Here is a 16619-nt window from a genome sequence, read left to right on the forward strand (position 1 = left end):
AAGAGTTCAGGCTGAGTCCATTTGTGTGCTATTAGAATGAGAAAATCCTTTTCATGCTTTTCATTCTTTGTACATCAGAGCTGTCGCCGTTGGCCATTTTTGCTTACTCCAAATTGGGCAGATAATGATTCAGTATAAATCCCTTTGAAAAAGTAAAAGAAAAATGTTTGATATTTTGGAGTAAATCTGACTGCCAAGCAATTTGTCTGGTGAGTAAATTCAAAGAAATTAAGATCTTCAAGTATTTTTCACACAAGAAAAAAATCATTTGAAAATTGTGGTGGTTTGTTCCCTATTCACTAGAAGTAAGTGGATCTGTTGTAACTCAATAATGCACAAATGGTCCCTATGCAACTAAAAGTTTTGGAAATGGTTTCAGCATTTAAGCTGAAAAAATAGGAAAACTATTTATTTTCTTACTTTCTGACTGTCAAATGAAGACTTCGACATTCAGATAGAAAAATATTACGCTCAATAATATGAATGCCAACCTGAACCGAGATATAAGTTGTGTTTACCAGTCAAAATATAATATAGATAGCAATTCACATGCAAAGGTCAAAGATTTTAGATACAGAAATACAGCATTTATAACTATGTTAGTATGGAACACATGTGTAATACTATACAGAATATAGTTAAATTACACATGCCCTTCACAAAGTTATTTATTAGATAATTTACAAGGTAAAAGATTTAAACTATACTAGTATGCTAAGTTGAAGACTATAAAACGGGAATTTTTAAATACGTTCATATGAAAGGAATCTAGGCAGTAAATATAAAGAGGGTAGTTCCAGTAAAGTAAATGTATCTGTATGGTTTCATATGTAGAGGTGGTTTAAATAACATGAAGATTTATTACATCATGTACATGTACATGCAGGAATGCTGTAGACACTTGGAAAAATACAATAACTTAGATAATGCAATGACTTATCTAAAACTCAATTTGTTTGAGAACATATTTTTGTTAATTAATTCAACACTGGATGTAATAAATAAATAAATAATTATTATTAATAATAATAATAATAATAATGAAAACCAATACAATAATATAATTTTTTTTTATTAAAAGGTACATTGGAATAAGAATGTCTTCTGTCCAGTTGACAGTGTAGCATACACAAATGATCAGCATTATTCCAATATATCTATAACGTGTCAAAAATTCCACCACAGTTTGCACACACCATGCGTCCTGCATATCTTCACCACATCTACAGAACTAATGCAACTCCCAACATTAATATTACTTAATCTCTAACTACCTTATACTAATTAAGATTCTCTGTTATGGCATGCCAGATGAAATTTACAGTTTGTGCTCTCTGATTAATTCAACTAATAATTATAAGACCACTTGAAGGGACAAGCAGAGCCAAATAATGAATACAGAAGCAAATATTTACATCAAGATAACGTCCCATCAGAAGTTATGTACCTTCTCATGATGCAGCAGAACATTGTCAGTTCCACATTGTTCCAGTACCCGTCATTCACACACATCGAAAGCTCACTTTAAAGATGCAGTATGACAGGACTAGTTGTTCCACAAAATCATCTTCATTTCCTCACATTGAGGCCACCTCAACAAATTTTTCAAAACCCCAGAATTCACGGCTATAAAGAAAATAGTGTGGATACAGTGTAAGAGTGGAGAAGAGGCCTGATTGTATCCAGACTGAAAATGGTTTTGTAGGTCATGGAGAGAGAAGTAAAGCCCATTCTCCATGGGCTTGACCGGTTTTAACAAAGTCTGTTCTGGTCAGATTTGTCTCCATTTAAAGATGTGGGCCAGCAATGATTTCTATAAGACAAAATGAAATTTCTGGGTTTTATTTGAGTCAGCCAAGGGGAAAGAAGAGATTTAACATCATTTTATGGTTTAACCTTAACTACTTGACATTTTTGTCTATTTATCTTTAAGAAAAAATAAAATACTGAGTTTGAGTCCATCAAAACCACAACTTCGTGGTTCTGTATTCCTGAGTGTCACTGCAAATGACCTGCCCATATTCACATGGACAATAGTGAGGAACACACTGCTAATGGAAACACACACGACTTGGCTAGAACCAAACCAGACATTTACCACTAGAGGTGAGATATTACAATGGAGAAGGAACTTTAGTTTTTGTCTTGTGTCAAGGGAGAACTAAAGACCTGGTAAAGAGTGACAGCACTAAACATAACATTTAGTTGCTTGCAGCTATTAGAGGACTCTTATGTCTCTGGAACAGTGCTGCATAAAATTCACTTCCATTGTCGCCTACTTAATTTGTAATAGCACAAGTTTTAGAATACCACGACACATTCCCACACAGTCTTCCTCATAAAGTCTAATTATGATACTCTGCATGACTTTTTGTTTTTTCAAACCTTGAGCTTAAATCCCAGCTGATGAAAAATCACACCTACATACGCCAATCAACCCCTCAGATACACAATTAAAAGCTCCAACATCACAGCTCCCATCTGCTGCAAAAGCCATTAAAACCATAGATGAGTACACACACAAAACACAAAAGAACACTATGTATACACTTTGTAATAAAATTAGTGCCACACACCATATCACACAGCAAGGACACACATGGGTACTAGTCTGTTTTGCCTCCTGCTGTTGCTTCATCTTAAATGAAGAGCAGGCAGAAGGACAAATGTGATTTTGCGTTTGGAAAGAAAAGCGTTAGCTCACCACAGATGTCTGCACAAATACATACGATACCCAGAAACACAAATACGGTCTTCGGAAGGGCACGCATGCCCTCCCCCGCATGTGTACCTATTCATTACTACTGAATAGGCATACATGTGTACACATAAACACAAACATATGCAGTAGAAAGTGCAGGTAGATGCTTGTCTGTGTGTCTTACACTCCCCTAGCGCCACCTTTTAAGCACCATCTGGACTCTGTTGTGAGTCGCTATGTTGTAAGCCTTGTTATGGGATAAAATGTGACTTTCTCTTGTGTTATACATTTATTTTCAGTGTTTGCTCTCAAGATTTTTTTTCAGCTTGGAAAACATTTGTTCTGTTATTTAGTAATAAACCATCTGGCAGGTTAACAAAGATAGGTGCTTGTTGTGCAGCTGCCTTACATTCTACATCTTTCTCCACAAATAAGTCTTACTTTTTTAGCCTTATTCTGCCTTATAACCTTGCTTGACTCTTTTGTTGATTAAGCCTATTTGATTTCAAGCCTGTTATTTTTAATTCTTCACCCAAGAAGTGATAATAAAATACAGTGGGAAAGCAACGGAATAGAAAAATATTTGCTGCATGTGTATTAGTAAATGCATGTAATATTTAGGCTATTTACTCCCAAAACAGTCAAAAAATGTTTTAGTAAAAACAGCTTTTAAGGGATTTTGGAATTAGAACTAAAGATTCATGGATTCTGTACAAAATTGATTATATTGAGGAAAATATTAACATCAATATTTTTCTCATTGCTAGAGGTAAAACCCCTGTGTACTGGATGTGCCACCTCTACTGAATCTACTCCAGCGTTACTCAAATGTTACGTTACTCAAATATTGTTTAGTGACAATAATGTCACTAAACCTTATGTTACACTATGCTTACACTTTGTCTGCACTGGGAAAAACCCAAGCCAAAGGCTCCCACATACTTCTCCAAAGCGTCCTCTGTTTTGCTTTAACGGAGACAGAGAGAGCACCATATTTTTCTGCAGACAACCTCCTCCATGGAAAAAGCTGGTGCAATTTCCATCAGGCCTTGTGTCGAATGCCTCTCTACGAACAAAATGATGCAATTTTCAAAACTCATCTACGTTAATAAGAGCCGATTTCAGCACTTCGAATGAAGAATGTGGAAGTCTTGATCCTGTGAGAGGAATCAACCCAGAACTTATGTTGCTGTTAAATATTCATATATTTTTTTTCTTTCATTTGCAGCCTGTCAATGCCACACCAATGGTTCAGTATCAGAAGTTTGTAACAAGGAGAATGGTCAGTGCCAGTGCCGAGAAAATGTGATTGGACGGCAGTGCGATAAGTGCATGGTAAGCTTTTGTATTCCTTATATTTATTTGACCAATGCATTGGGAAAGAGATGCACTGATCATAGTTTTGGATACCAATTTTAATTAAGGCCCATAAACATAACATAAAGGAACAGCATTCAAAATATTTTTCTAGCATTCCTCCTTTGAACAACCATTAATTATTTAAACCAGAGCAGCGGTCACAAGTCTCTGTGTGAGAGGAATTTCTGTAAAACAAGTTTTCACTATTTTCAAAAGTAATAATAAGGTTGACAGTTCTATAGCATTCTATGTTAGTAATTTCCACAATTAGTGTGGATAGCATTACTAATATAGCACTGGATATTTAGTCACAGAAACAGATGTTTGTAATAGTTTTGCTGTTGTGTCCACAGAGTTTTACCATCACCAACTTCTTACTTTAACAGAATATCTACAAACCTTTGTAGATATTTGTGCTGTAATTTTTGTTGTTTCTGATAGGTGCTGTGGAAATTTTGCTGCTTTTACTATTTAATTCTCTTTAGCCAATCCTCACTTCATTCTCTTGATTTTAATTCACTCCTTGCTTATTGTCATCAACCCTTTGCCCACCTTCCATCCATCAAACTGGATTTTGATTGGTCCAGCCTAACTGCTGGTGGGATGCTGAGCTGCAGGAGTGTATGCCCTGTCGCTGCAGTCCTTATGGCTCCATCTCTCAGCGCTGCGACACTGAGGGCCGCTGCATCTGCCGCCCCGGCTTCATGGGCCGACGCTGTGACCTTCGTCGCCTAGGTTACGAAAGGCGGGAGACACGGCGCCCTGTAGAGCGTGTTCCCCTGGAAGCTGTGCAGCAGAGGTGGGGGGGAACCTCCCGCACAACAGGGGGTTGTCCCAGGGGAGCGTACAGACCTCAGACAGGGGTAACACACCCTGAATGTGGATGGCAGTGGTTGTGTTTGAAGCAGCATGGGTGTTTCGCTTTTTAACTTGTGTGGAAAAATAAGCTGTTGAAATATGTGGATTGATCTTGTGGTAAAAGCACTATTTTTAATAAACGTGTGACTTGATGATAATGAATGCTTTCTGATTTCTAATAGCTTAAACAGCATCTTTCTGTGTGCCATGTGGTGTTAGTATTTCTGTTTCTTGAACAATATTAACCAGTGGTTTGCTTTGTTGTTTTATTGCTAAAGCCACTTCGGTATGGAGATTGAAGACAAGAAAGCACATATTAAGAGTGCCAAATTAACATATTTTAGCTTTTTTAACTTATTCTTTATACATGTGTGTCTAAAAAAAGTCTTCCATATCAAGTGAACTTGCTTACTTCTCTGAAAGAATTTTCTTTGCTACGTTTTGTCTATTTTGTTTTCAACCACCTGCGCTGTTTTGTTTTTTTTTTTCAGCCTCAAACTCACGGCGTTACGACAGGCGGGGTGTGTATCCCGTGTCACTGCAACTCATACGGCTCAAAGTCATTTGACTGTGATGAAAAGGGTCAGTGTCGCTGTCAGCCTGGAGTCACTGGGCCTAAATGTGACCGATGCTCAAGAGGATTCTTCAACTTCCAGGAGGGTGGCTGCACACGTAAGATGAAAACTTGAGTAATCTTCCAAAACAAAAGTAAAAATATTTGTTGTTGTGTTCACCCACAAAAATATTACCTACCATGAATTGATTTTTCTGATGACATTCTTTCAATATTGCTTTAAAGTTTGTAGAAGTTATCTTAAATCAAAATTTTGACTATGCAAGGCTTTCATTTATAGAAAGCCTCTACAAAGCAAGATCATCAAAATCATCCTCCCAATCCGCCATCTACCTTAGAAATACTATTGTTGTGTTGGACATGTCTATTGTCATCGTCACCTAATCATCAAACCTTAAAATTGTATTTTATGTGAAGATAAAATTCGTCCCTTGTAGTAAAAAAGGCAGAAATATTTTTGGAGTATAATCTATAAAAGTAGAATGGAGTAAAAAAGGAGATTTTAATTATAAATTTACAGATTTGTAATTGTTGCTATGCATTATTGCATCACTAATGCTGCGGTAATAGAAGCGCACACGTTTTTCTGACCAATTTGTTCCCAAATTATTCAAGTTTGCAAAATTTGGTTTGCACAGAGTATCATTTAGAAGTCTGGTTCAGGTGATTAAACATGGCTGTCATTACAGTATGTAGCCTTTCACAGTTGTGAAAAGAAAAAACTAACAATAAAATGTACATCAGTGTTAGAAATTGCTGGCCATCAAGTATTGTTGGGATTCATGGAGAAAGTCAGTCCTGAGTAAAACTAATATAGTGGTGTTGTTCTGTTAGTTTAATGAAAGGCAAAATTACATTCAATTTAATCCAAACATTACCAGTCTTAGGGTGAAATGAAGAGCGCTTCATGAGCTGCTACAAAAAGCTCAAACAAAAGAGCAGTCAGATTTTGTGTAAACACTTCATGAAGGTAAACCACTGCCTTATATCAAAGATGATTGTTTTTTTGTTTTTTTTGCTTGGTGTTGTTTTTAGAGCAAAACAGTAAGACTGTAAAATTAAAAAAATGCTAAAATGTAGGTAGACCAGGCACATTGGCAGTAAAGATAGAATAGGTGATAAATGTTATTTTTGCAGTTCATATAAATGTCCATTTATCAGTTCTTTCAGCTTTGACATTTTTGTTTTTCCAGTTAAGTTTTCATTCATGTAGCTTCCCAGCTTGCAAATCATCACACCTGTGTCTTATTGTTAATTAGGACAGCTGTTTCCACTTACCCAATCAGTGTGTGAATGACAGCTTCACTGATCTTGAAAGATAAACTGCAATATTGTTGAATTTGATGAAAGCAATACAATAAACTTTTCACATGAATAAACTGGAACCCTGACATAAAAAAAATAAAAATTGTGACTTCTCCAGAGTCCCCTACATTCTTCTTTTCAAATCCTCACTGATACGTCTGTTGTTGTCCTTCCCTCTCACAGCTTGCCAGTGCAGTCATGTGGGAAACAACTGTGATGCGAATACTGGACAGTGTATCTGTCCTCCTAACACAATTGGTGAGAGGTGTGACCGTTGTGCGCCCAACCACTGGGGCCACGATATCACAACTGGATGTAAGGTAAGACAGTTTTATTGTTCAAAAGAATAACTTTGGGTGAAAGAATGTGTTGGATGAAACTTTATAGGATATATAAAAAGAAATTGTGCAAATGCAAACATCTTTATCCCAGTAAAAGGGATATGAATACTTTTCTAAGTGAAAAGGGAACAAAAATATGTGAGAAATCAACTGTGACCAAGTATTTTTTTAAAATACACCCAACTGGATCAGAGCTGACAGGAAGAGGCCTTCAGCAGATAAGCGACTCTGGCTGACTTATCTGTTCTTACACAGGGATTTAAACGGAGCATGGCTCTCTGGGTGCATATTGTTCAGAACATTGTCTTAATTGATAATGAAGTGCATCAATGGAGTAACAGACCAATTATGTTGTCTTATGGATTGTATGTCATGTGTCAGTGATGTATCTATTTAGTACAGGAAAACAACTATCTCATGGTAATTACTGACCCACTATTCTAATCTTGTTGACCTCATCGTATTGTATGAAACTGAATCTGACTCTTAATACATTTCCTGCCCAGGACTGACCCTTGTTTTGAGCGTGAATAACCTGCCTTTAATGCAAATTGACAAAATCTGCCTAATTTGAATCTTTCTTAAAAGAACAAATTAGAAATACAAAGTTCATAAAAATGTAATAATTATATTTTAAGCTCTTTATTTCTTGCCACTGATAGGAAATATCACAGATTTTTCTCTTTACTGTTTTTCTCTCTTTTTTGCCTGAGAAAACCTTTACAAACCGCCTTTCTTTAGGTCCTTAAGTTGTTTTCTTGGTACAACTTTTTGTATACATTTAAAGAGTCATTTTCTCTCCAAAAGATTGCATGCCTTAAAGCGCCTAGGAAAGCAAACCTTTAATTGTAGCAAAAGACTCGTAGATATTAGAGGCCTGGCGATAAAAGCACTGTGGTCCTTAGCAGCAAATTATTTCAAAGAAATCCTTCAGGGTTTTATATGAGGTTTGGAATGACTCAACAAATGACAGATCATCAAAGCAATGTCAAACAAAGAAATATGCATCTTCAAAGCTGGAGACTGTACTGAAATTTCTACAAAATACAGAAAATCATAATGGAAAAGTAAATGTCTTAAAGTTCTACAGTTTATCTGCTTTGCGCACATCCAAGATTCTTCAATGACAGTTTTTTTAATAAACTTTTTCATCTTCATAAAATAAAGAAATAATGTTTAAATAATCTTTCAAGTCTATTTATAATAAATATATTATTATATTTTATACAAGTTTATTTATTTTCATTTTTGAGTGGATCTTTACCACAAATTTCTTGAGACTTAAATTTAATTTCACTTATTGAGATATTTGGTCATTTTTATCGTATAAAATGTTTGCATGTATTCTTGTTTTCGAAATAAGGAGTGTGGCTGCAATGTGATCGGCTCACTGAGCCAGCAGTGCAACGCCAACACAGGCTGCTGCTTCTGTCGCGATTCCTTCAGAGGAGAGAAATGCGATGAATGTCAAATCGGGTACAGAGACTTCCCTCAGGTAAGAGGTCAAACATGTTTAATGTACTAGTGCTACTGTAGATTGCATGTTTTCGAGAAAAACATTCACTTTGATTTTGATTTTTGGAAACTTAACCCTATTGTGGAATATTTGCAGGGATTTCACACTGATTTAGCAACACATTTAACTATTAAAATTAGGGGAGCATTAAAAAGTAGGCATCATTTCTTATAAACCGAGTGGATAAGTCACATTTTTGGAGCACCTCATAACGGCACAAATTAATAAAGAACATAAAGAACATTTCTGTCAACATAAAGTTTAATCAAGTGAATCAGAAAGTTATAATGATACCTAATTATTTCACTGCTAAGCTTGTTCTGTCATCAGAGCCCCCTGACTGTTTGTATTCAAATTTCTCTCAGTGCATCCAGTGTGAGTGCAGCGTCGCAGGATCGGACAGCCAGACCTGTGACCTGGAGAGAGGAGTGTGTGCCTGTGCAGACCGAACAGGAAAATGTGGCTGCAAGGTAAAGCTCATGAATTCCTGCCTGTTTTGGTCACCTCCGTTTCAGTTCATGTAATCATTCTGTTACTTTTCTTGAATGATGTTATACTGCTGTACTCTGCTTGGCTTTAATTTATAGAAATAGAAGATGGGGTACGGGCTATTTAATGGATTTTCCACTTTCATTAAAATTATTAGTGTCCCTGGCAATAGATAGAAGATTTCACTATTCTCCCCATTTCCTTTGGTTAATATTTACTCTTGCTCATCTTGAAACCTTAATTCTCAGACTATATGTAGATATTCACAACTATGTACAAGGATAAAACATGCAGAGCATTTTATGAATCATCTTTCTTACTGTGACAAGCTTCAATCTTGGATAAAATCAAGGCATGTGCGGATTGTCTAAAGATTTGTCAGACAGATGACAGTTTTGATCCCAGGCATCACATTATGCCTTACAGAAACAAGCTAGCTTTTTGTGTTTGCCTTTTTCTCTATTAATGCGCACCAAATTCATAACCTTTAATGAGATGTCAGGTAATTTGTGTTATCATCTTTCTTAAGAGACATGAGTTTGACAACTTGTCACTCATTTGTCACTTGTCTTCTTATTAATCTGTTAGTTTTTTTAACATTGGTTGGCTGTCTGAACCTCATCATGAAACCAAGCAGTGCACTTGAGTTTCATCACATATTTTACTCATACTTGAAACTATTTTGATCATCCATATTTGAACATTTTTTTTCCATTTCTTTTTCAAAGAACATAATCTACATAAACAAAATTTTATGCTAAAAATATGCAGCTAAAACCAGTAACAATCTATTTACTCATCATTATTTTAAGTCAGGCCAATGACTGTTTCATTTTAAGAGAATCAGGATAACAGCTTTTATATTTTTCTTTCACTAAATACTAGTAGTAAAATCAACACAAATGTTTTGGGGTTTTTTTGCATTTCTACAAATTACTGTAGATGTTTTAATAGTTTTGTTAGACTGCCTATAAACTGTGTGACTTGGTGGTATGGCTTGTCAAACAACAAATTATCTCTGGCTGCAAATTTTCTATGGGACAGACATCAGGGTTTTGTGGTAGCCACCTCAAAACATTAACTTTGACCTGTTTTCTTTTATTCACTCTGTAACTAAAAAGGTTATAGATTCTTTATATGTAAGTAACATTACATTTGATTTGAACTGTAACATTACTTTGGCAACAAACTATTTTTGCCAAAATCAACAGATGATAAAAATGTCTGTTTTGAAAGGTAAATACAAAGAAGGTGCTTAAAAGTATAAAAAGTATAAAAAGTGTAATTTGCTTTCTTTTCTCTCTTAATTCAGCAAAATGTGGAAGGGCACAACTGTGATCGCTGTAAAACAGATATGTTTGGCTTATCTGCGAAAAATCCTCTTGGCTGCAGCAAGTGCTACTGCTATGGACTGACTCACTCATGCATGGAGGCACAAGGACTTATAAGGATGTGGGTGAGTAATGGGACTTTTAAAATTAGCAGAACTAAACAATACTTTAGACATCATTGGACAATTTTCCTGTAGAAAATTACAAAAATATCCAGTGACAAAATGCACAGTGCTATTCTTGGGAGAAAAATATGTTAATTTATTTAAGGATTCAGGTCTGGAAAATGTTCAACCGTAAGTTTGTCTGTGGACACACAAGAAATCTAAGTTGTTCAATTCTTATAATGATTTTTATCTCACAGGAAGTAAAATTTCTGGTCAAAATTTGTGTAAGTTTGTGAAATTACAAAGGAATATGACAAATTTAAATATCAGTAACATGTTTACATTTGATGAGCCTAGGTATGTTTAGAAAGAATTAGTTGCTGCTATAAATTGTTGTCTGTCTGTTTATAGTTTTGGAATGTGGAGGCTTTATTGAATCAACCAGGGTTCATTTAAAGTTGATGAGAGCAGGATTCAAGGAGGGAAAACTGGTCAGAGAAATACATAAAAATGCGAAGTTTATTGGGAAGAGGGAGATTTTCTCTGAACCACTGAATCGTGAGATTATACTAAGTGAAGTGGGAAATACAAGTGCCCACCCCAAGACTTTGTACACACACATTCCACACAAAGGTCACATTTACACTAAAACTTGCACTACACAGTATAACATAAAGTTTAATGAAAAGAAACACATGCATATCAAAGCATTTTCCACATAATCAAGAAGGAATAAAACACTGAAATCCTGATCAATAAAGCTAATTGTAAAATAGTTTTAAAAGGTTGAATTCACAAAATATTTTTATTTTATACATCTCAAATACATAATTGAAGAGTGACATGGATATATTCACCCTCTTTTACTCATACCGTTTAATAAAATCTACTGGAACCAAATGTCTTCACAAGTCATTAATATAGACACATCCAGTTCCCTGGAGTGTAACGTCAGCAAAGACACAGCCATTTTGTGGAGGTCCCAGAAGTTTGTCAGAGTGTTGGTGTAGGTCAGCTTTTCTCAATTCTGGTCCTCAGGCCCCCCTGCCCTGCATGTTTTAGGTGTTTCCCTTCTGCTACACACCTGGATTGAATCTATGGGTGATCAACAGGTTTCTGCAGCACTTGATGGTCATGCAATCATTTGAATCAGCTGTTCTGGAATAGAGGCACATCTAAAACATGCAGAGCAGGGGGGCCTGAGGACTGGAATTGAGAAGCACTGGTGTAGGTTAAAGTATATTAATGTGTGAAGACAACATTTGAAGTTTATGTCCAAATTCAACTGTGAATTTTTACCTTTGTGAAGAAAATTTGGCAAAAACAAATTTCTCTGTTGGAGAAATATCCTGGACTTTAATTGCAGCAAAAGGTCGTTAAACATTTTTTAATGAAAAACATTTTGAAAACCATTTATCAGTTACATAGATACATTTTATTTAAAATCAAATTTCATATATTTCACTATTAGTTGTACAAATTCTCATTTAATTTTTTTTCCCCACATTGCATGATCAATTATTATGAATTTAAAAGAAAAAAAATGACAATTGTTTCAGTGCTGCAACACTTCTCTATGAGGGATGACACGTCACCCAAACTTGAACAGATGGCACAACAATCCACACAATGTACATTAAAACTTAAATGTCAGTTTTACAAGACAATACGTGTCCTGAGGTTTACTGTAGCTAAAGCTACTTACTTTTGGTTGGTTTTGGTCTTTTTTTTTTCTTTTCTTCCTTTTTTCTTCTTTTTTTCACATGAACAAGAGGAATCTATTTTTAAATTGGTCAACTCAACCACAATAATAAAGTCTGTTATTCAAGCAATATTGAAATATCAACACATAAAAATTCAAAAGCGAGATTGGGAAAAAAGGGAGGGTTGGTTGTTTATTTCTCCAAAATGCAAATAACTCAAATGAAAGTCATATATCAAACTGCAAGAGAAAAGTTGACACAATGAGTTTTGAATTATACTCGAGAGAGAAATCCTTTTGCCTTACTTTAACTTCTGACACATATAGAACTGAGTGAAATTTGAAAAGTACATCGATTTTCCAGTAAACCACGGTTAATGGTTAGTTTTAATTATATTGTTTTTTAATATAAACATTTTATTACCAAGAAATAGCCCAATGGTGAAAAAGGGACTGTTTTCTTGTGAACTGACTCTAGTGTAAAAAAAGATTTAGTTTTTCACATGGAATTGTGATGATTCATTGAGTCTCATTTTGTTAATGAGTTGGTAGTGTGTGAACAAAAATCATTATTTTCACTCTACAGCTGTAAAATACCAAGACTTCAAGTCCATGGATCGTTAATTATGCATTTACTGGTCTTCTTGTATTCCAGTTGACACTGAGGCCAGAGCAGACAGTGCTCCCCCTGGTGGACAAATCCAACACTGTGGAGAAGAGGGCGGGAGTGAGCTTCCAGCACCCAGAGATACTGGCTCATGCAGAAGTGGTCACAACAACTCTGTCTGAACCGTACTACTGGAAGCTGCCAGAGCAGTTCACAGGCTCTATGGTAAGAGCTTGTGCTTTGAAATGTACCATATGCAATATTCATTAGGTAACTCTAATGGTAATCAGACAATACAAAGAATACAATCAAGAATTTCTTTTCAAAATGCCTATCTGAGTTATTTAGGATGCAGTCCAGATCTCCATTAAGTACATAAGAGTGTCATGGGAATGTTTGAACAGTTCAAATACAGTAAAAGAAAAAAAAAACTGCAGTAAAGTAATAAGTTCAGTGATTGCATCTCACTGATATTTCAGACAGTTTATTAGCAACAACAGATGTTTTATCTTAACTGGAGTTTCTGCCCAACAGCATTTAGTTCTTAAAGATTTCACACATACAGCTACACTCTTTAAAAACTTGCATCTTGCACCTGCTGGCAATGTTTTCACATGGAGTGGTGTGCTAAAATTGTGTATGGTAGGTTAATGGTTGCGTATTTACTTGTTTTTCATGACTTAATGATTCAGCTGGTCACCTGACGCAGACAGGGAACTGCTGATGCTAAAACAGCTTCACTGCAGTATGTGAAAAAGATCATTTTATGGGGTGGGGGCTAAAAACTAATAATGAGTTTGGTCAGTTTATGAAACTAATACTCAGAAGGAAAAACACTGTATTATTATAACTATTAAAACTTGCTAACCAGTTTCAACAATAACAAGTCAGTGGAGAATCATAAAATCTGGATCAAATTTGCTCATCTCCCTCCACACATATTGCCAATGTAGAAGAAAGCTGATTGTTTTGGGGGGAGGGAGGAAATGGATAATTATTGTTAATAGGCTTAAAAGTTTGTCTCCAATAAAGTTTTCATGGATCTACTGAGGGGAAAAATATTTGATCTCGTTTAGATCACAGCCTACGGAGGACAACTGAAATACGCTGTGTACTACGAAGCCAGAGACGAAACCGGTCCTTCGTCATATGAGCCTCAAGTCATTATTAAAGGTGGTCCAAACCATAATATCATAATAACACGGCACATCCCAGGACTTCAGATTGGTCAGCTCACCCGTCATGAGATCGACATGACAGAGGTAAAGTACAGAGAATGAAGTGTTGTTGGAGTCTCATGTTTTAAGAATACAATTTTGTATTGCCATAAAGGCTTTCAGAAAGTACTGTCTATTTTCATCAAACGTCGTAATACAAACTGTACTTGTTACACCCCAAGACTGCAGAAAGATAAGAATTTCTCCCCACATTTTATCTCTGTGTGAAGCATGAATGGAAGTTTGCAGATGGCCGGTCTATGAGTCAAGAGGACTTCATGGACGTTTTGTTCTATGTGGACTACATCCTGATTAAGGCTTCATATGGCAATCTGATGAGACATAGCCGGTAAAAAAACCAAAAAACACAAACTCATATCTTCATAGATGTCTATTAGGAGTTTGTCATTAATGGATGTGGAATTGTAAAAATTATAGATAACATTTAACCTCTTGTCAAATATAAAACTATAGCTCTTTGGAAATTTATATTTAAGCAATCATCAGAAACTAAATTGGAAATCAGATTTATAATGTCCAACATTGTTTTGTGACTTCTTCCTTTCAGTATTTCAGAGATCAGCTTAACCGTAGCAGAGGAAGGAACACCAACGGAGCAAAACGAGAAAGCCCATCAGATAGAAAAATGTGACTGTCCAACTGGATACTCTGGGCTTTCTTGTGAGGTATGCACACATGTAAAGACTCACTGTGAATAGGATGTATTTTATAGACCCTCTGCCATCAGTTCTTGGTCATTTTTGAAACACTTTGAGACGTTTCTAATCTGAATGGGATCTTCGGTAACTGACAGAATATGACGAGAAGATTTCTGTGACTAAATCAACATATTTCATTGCATTTGGTATAATTCAACCTCAACGGGTTTAATCTTCTGAGTAAATCTTTTACTCAGGCATGATTTTCTTCAAGCTCCTTTTAAACCACTTTCACCAGTGTCTTAATATTTGATTTAATTGGAAGTCTATGGATAGAAATTCCAATAAATAGACTCTAAACATCTGCTTAACTTTGGATAAAAGTCCCCAAAAGTTTATTAGGATTTACTATTGATCTCAAAAAACTTTTTTTTTTGTTACGTTCTCTAACTTAGCGATTAAAATACTTTGTGATCTCTGTTTATGTAATTTAGAAGGTACAGATAGTGTTGAAACAAAGCCAAATAGAAACCAACAACCAAACTGCAGCTAAAATTTAAAATGCTCAGGTCGTGCAGACTTGCCAGACAGATGGCTGTGCTATTTGTAGCTGCCGTCGTTGCTAATAAAGTATTTTTAAACGGGCATTTAGTGCTTGCAGAGGGAACAGATGGCTCTTTAAATGGACTCCATTAATTATTGCTGAACAGGAGAGGGAGAGGAATGGAGAGTTACCTTGCAAGTCTATGTGCGTATGAACATGCACGGATCTGTATGTCTATGTCTTTGTCCAAAACTTACTGAAGTGTATAACTCTTAAGTGTGTGTGTGTGAGAGAGAGAAAGCAGTCAACTGTTGCCTAGGGAAGTAAGCGTGTGATTATTGCAGGAGTCCCTGGACGCATCTGTTTAGTGATGTATTCTAATATCAGTATTATTATGAAAGCTGCTTTTATGAAGTATTTCTAAATGTTTTTCTTTTGCCCCACCTCGGAGCAGGAGTGTGCTGCAGGTTTCTATCGTCTCCGCGCTGGGTCGCCTGTTTCTGTTCCAGCATCCAGGTTGCCAACAGCTGCCGGCATGGGCAGCTGTGTTCAGTGTCAGTGCAATGGGCATTCCTCCACTTGTGACCCTGAGACATCCATATGCCAGGTAAATGAGCATGTACATGTGTGAGCACTCTGATGCTGGAGCCCATCACAGAGCCATATGTTGAGTAGTTTTCAGAGAAACAAGCGTAATGAGAAAGTGTATTAAGGGGGATGTCAGGTACTGTAATTAGCCTGGCAATAATTAACTACCACCTGTCTAACTCATATTTTGTGCAGCTTTTTTCATATATGTCTGATTTATTTTAACATATGTTAATTGTAGGAAAGAAGAATGAGTGTGTGTAAGATCAAATTGTAGAGCTGGGATGTTCAAGCACACTCACCTCTCGGGTTTATCAGAGAATGATCAGAAAAAGATAAAATATCCAGTCATCAGAAGTTTGTAGGCCAATATTTAAGGTCAGAGGAGAATGAGAAAGAATAACCTTGACTATCAGAAACAACATATTTTGTAAACATATTTGTATACCTTTTAAACAGTATTTAATCTCCAGCCTAATTTAGAAAATCTACTTGTATACCAGTTCTCTTGTATTATTCAACCTATATTCAAAACTGAAAATTGTATTTTAGTCTATAAAACCAGAAGGTTAATTTTTTTTCACTAATGAAACAAGTTAAATTGGTTCTACTGGTCACTTGAAAATATTCACATTTGAAGTACTTGGACTCCCTTTCATCGTTTTAATGTCTTTTCCCCCCCTCATCAATTGTGTTTGGTTGGACTACTTTCCCATTCGTT

The 16619-nt window shown here is 35.8% G+C and overlaps 1 protein-coding gene across 9 annotated transcripts in view; it reads left to right on the plus strand.

The window, feature by feature from the left end:
• lama2 (laminin, alpha 2) overlaps positions 1–16619 on the plus strand; it is a 183193-nt gene that overhangs the window by 118001 nt on the left and 48573 nt on the right. For 5 of the 9 annotated variants that reach the window (XM_032584629.1, XM_032584632.1, XM_032584631.1 and 2 more), the window contains exons 22-33: positions 3930–4036; positions 4648–4923; positions 5410–5590; positions 6981–7117; positions 8502–8633; positions 9020–9124; positions 10456–10599; positions 12939–13115; positions 13967–14152; positions 14338–14456; positions 14676–14793; positions 15765–15917. In XM_032584629.1, the coding sequence (XP_032440520.1) occupies positions 3930–4036; positions 4648–4923; positions 5410–5590; positions 6981–7117; positions 8502–8633; positions 9020–9124; positions 10456–10599; positions 12939–13115; positions 13967–14152; positions 14338–14456; positions 14676–14793; positions 15765–15917 (1835 nt within the window). The remainder of the gene's footprint in view (positions 1–3929; positions 4037–4647; positions 4924–5409; positions 5591–6980; positions 7118–8501; positions 8634–9019; positions 9125–10455; positions 10600–12938; positions 13116–13966; positions 14153–14337; positions 14457–14675; positions 14794–15764; positions 15918–16619) is intronic. The other 4 variants (XM_032584634.1, XM_032584635.1, XM_032584637.1 and 1 more) reach the window with 1 other exon arrangement.

Source organism: Xiphophorus hellerii, chromosome 15, assembly GCF_003331165.1.
Source record: "Xiphophorus hellerii strain 12219 chromosome 15, Xiphophorus_hellerii-4.1, whole genome shotgun sequence".
Taxonomy (NCBI): domain Eukaryota; kingdom Metazoa; phylum Chordata; class Actinopteri; order Cyprinodontiformes; family Poeciliidae; genus Xiphophorus; species Xiphophorus hellerii.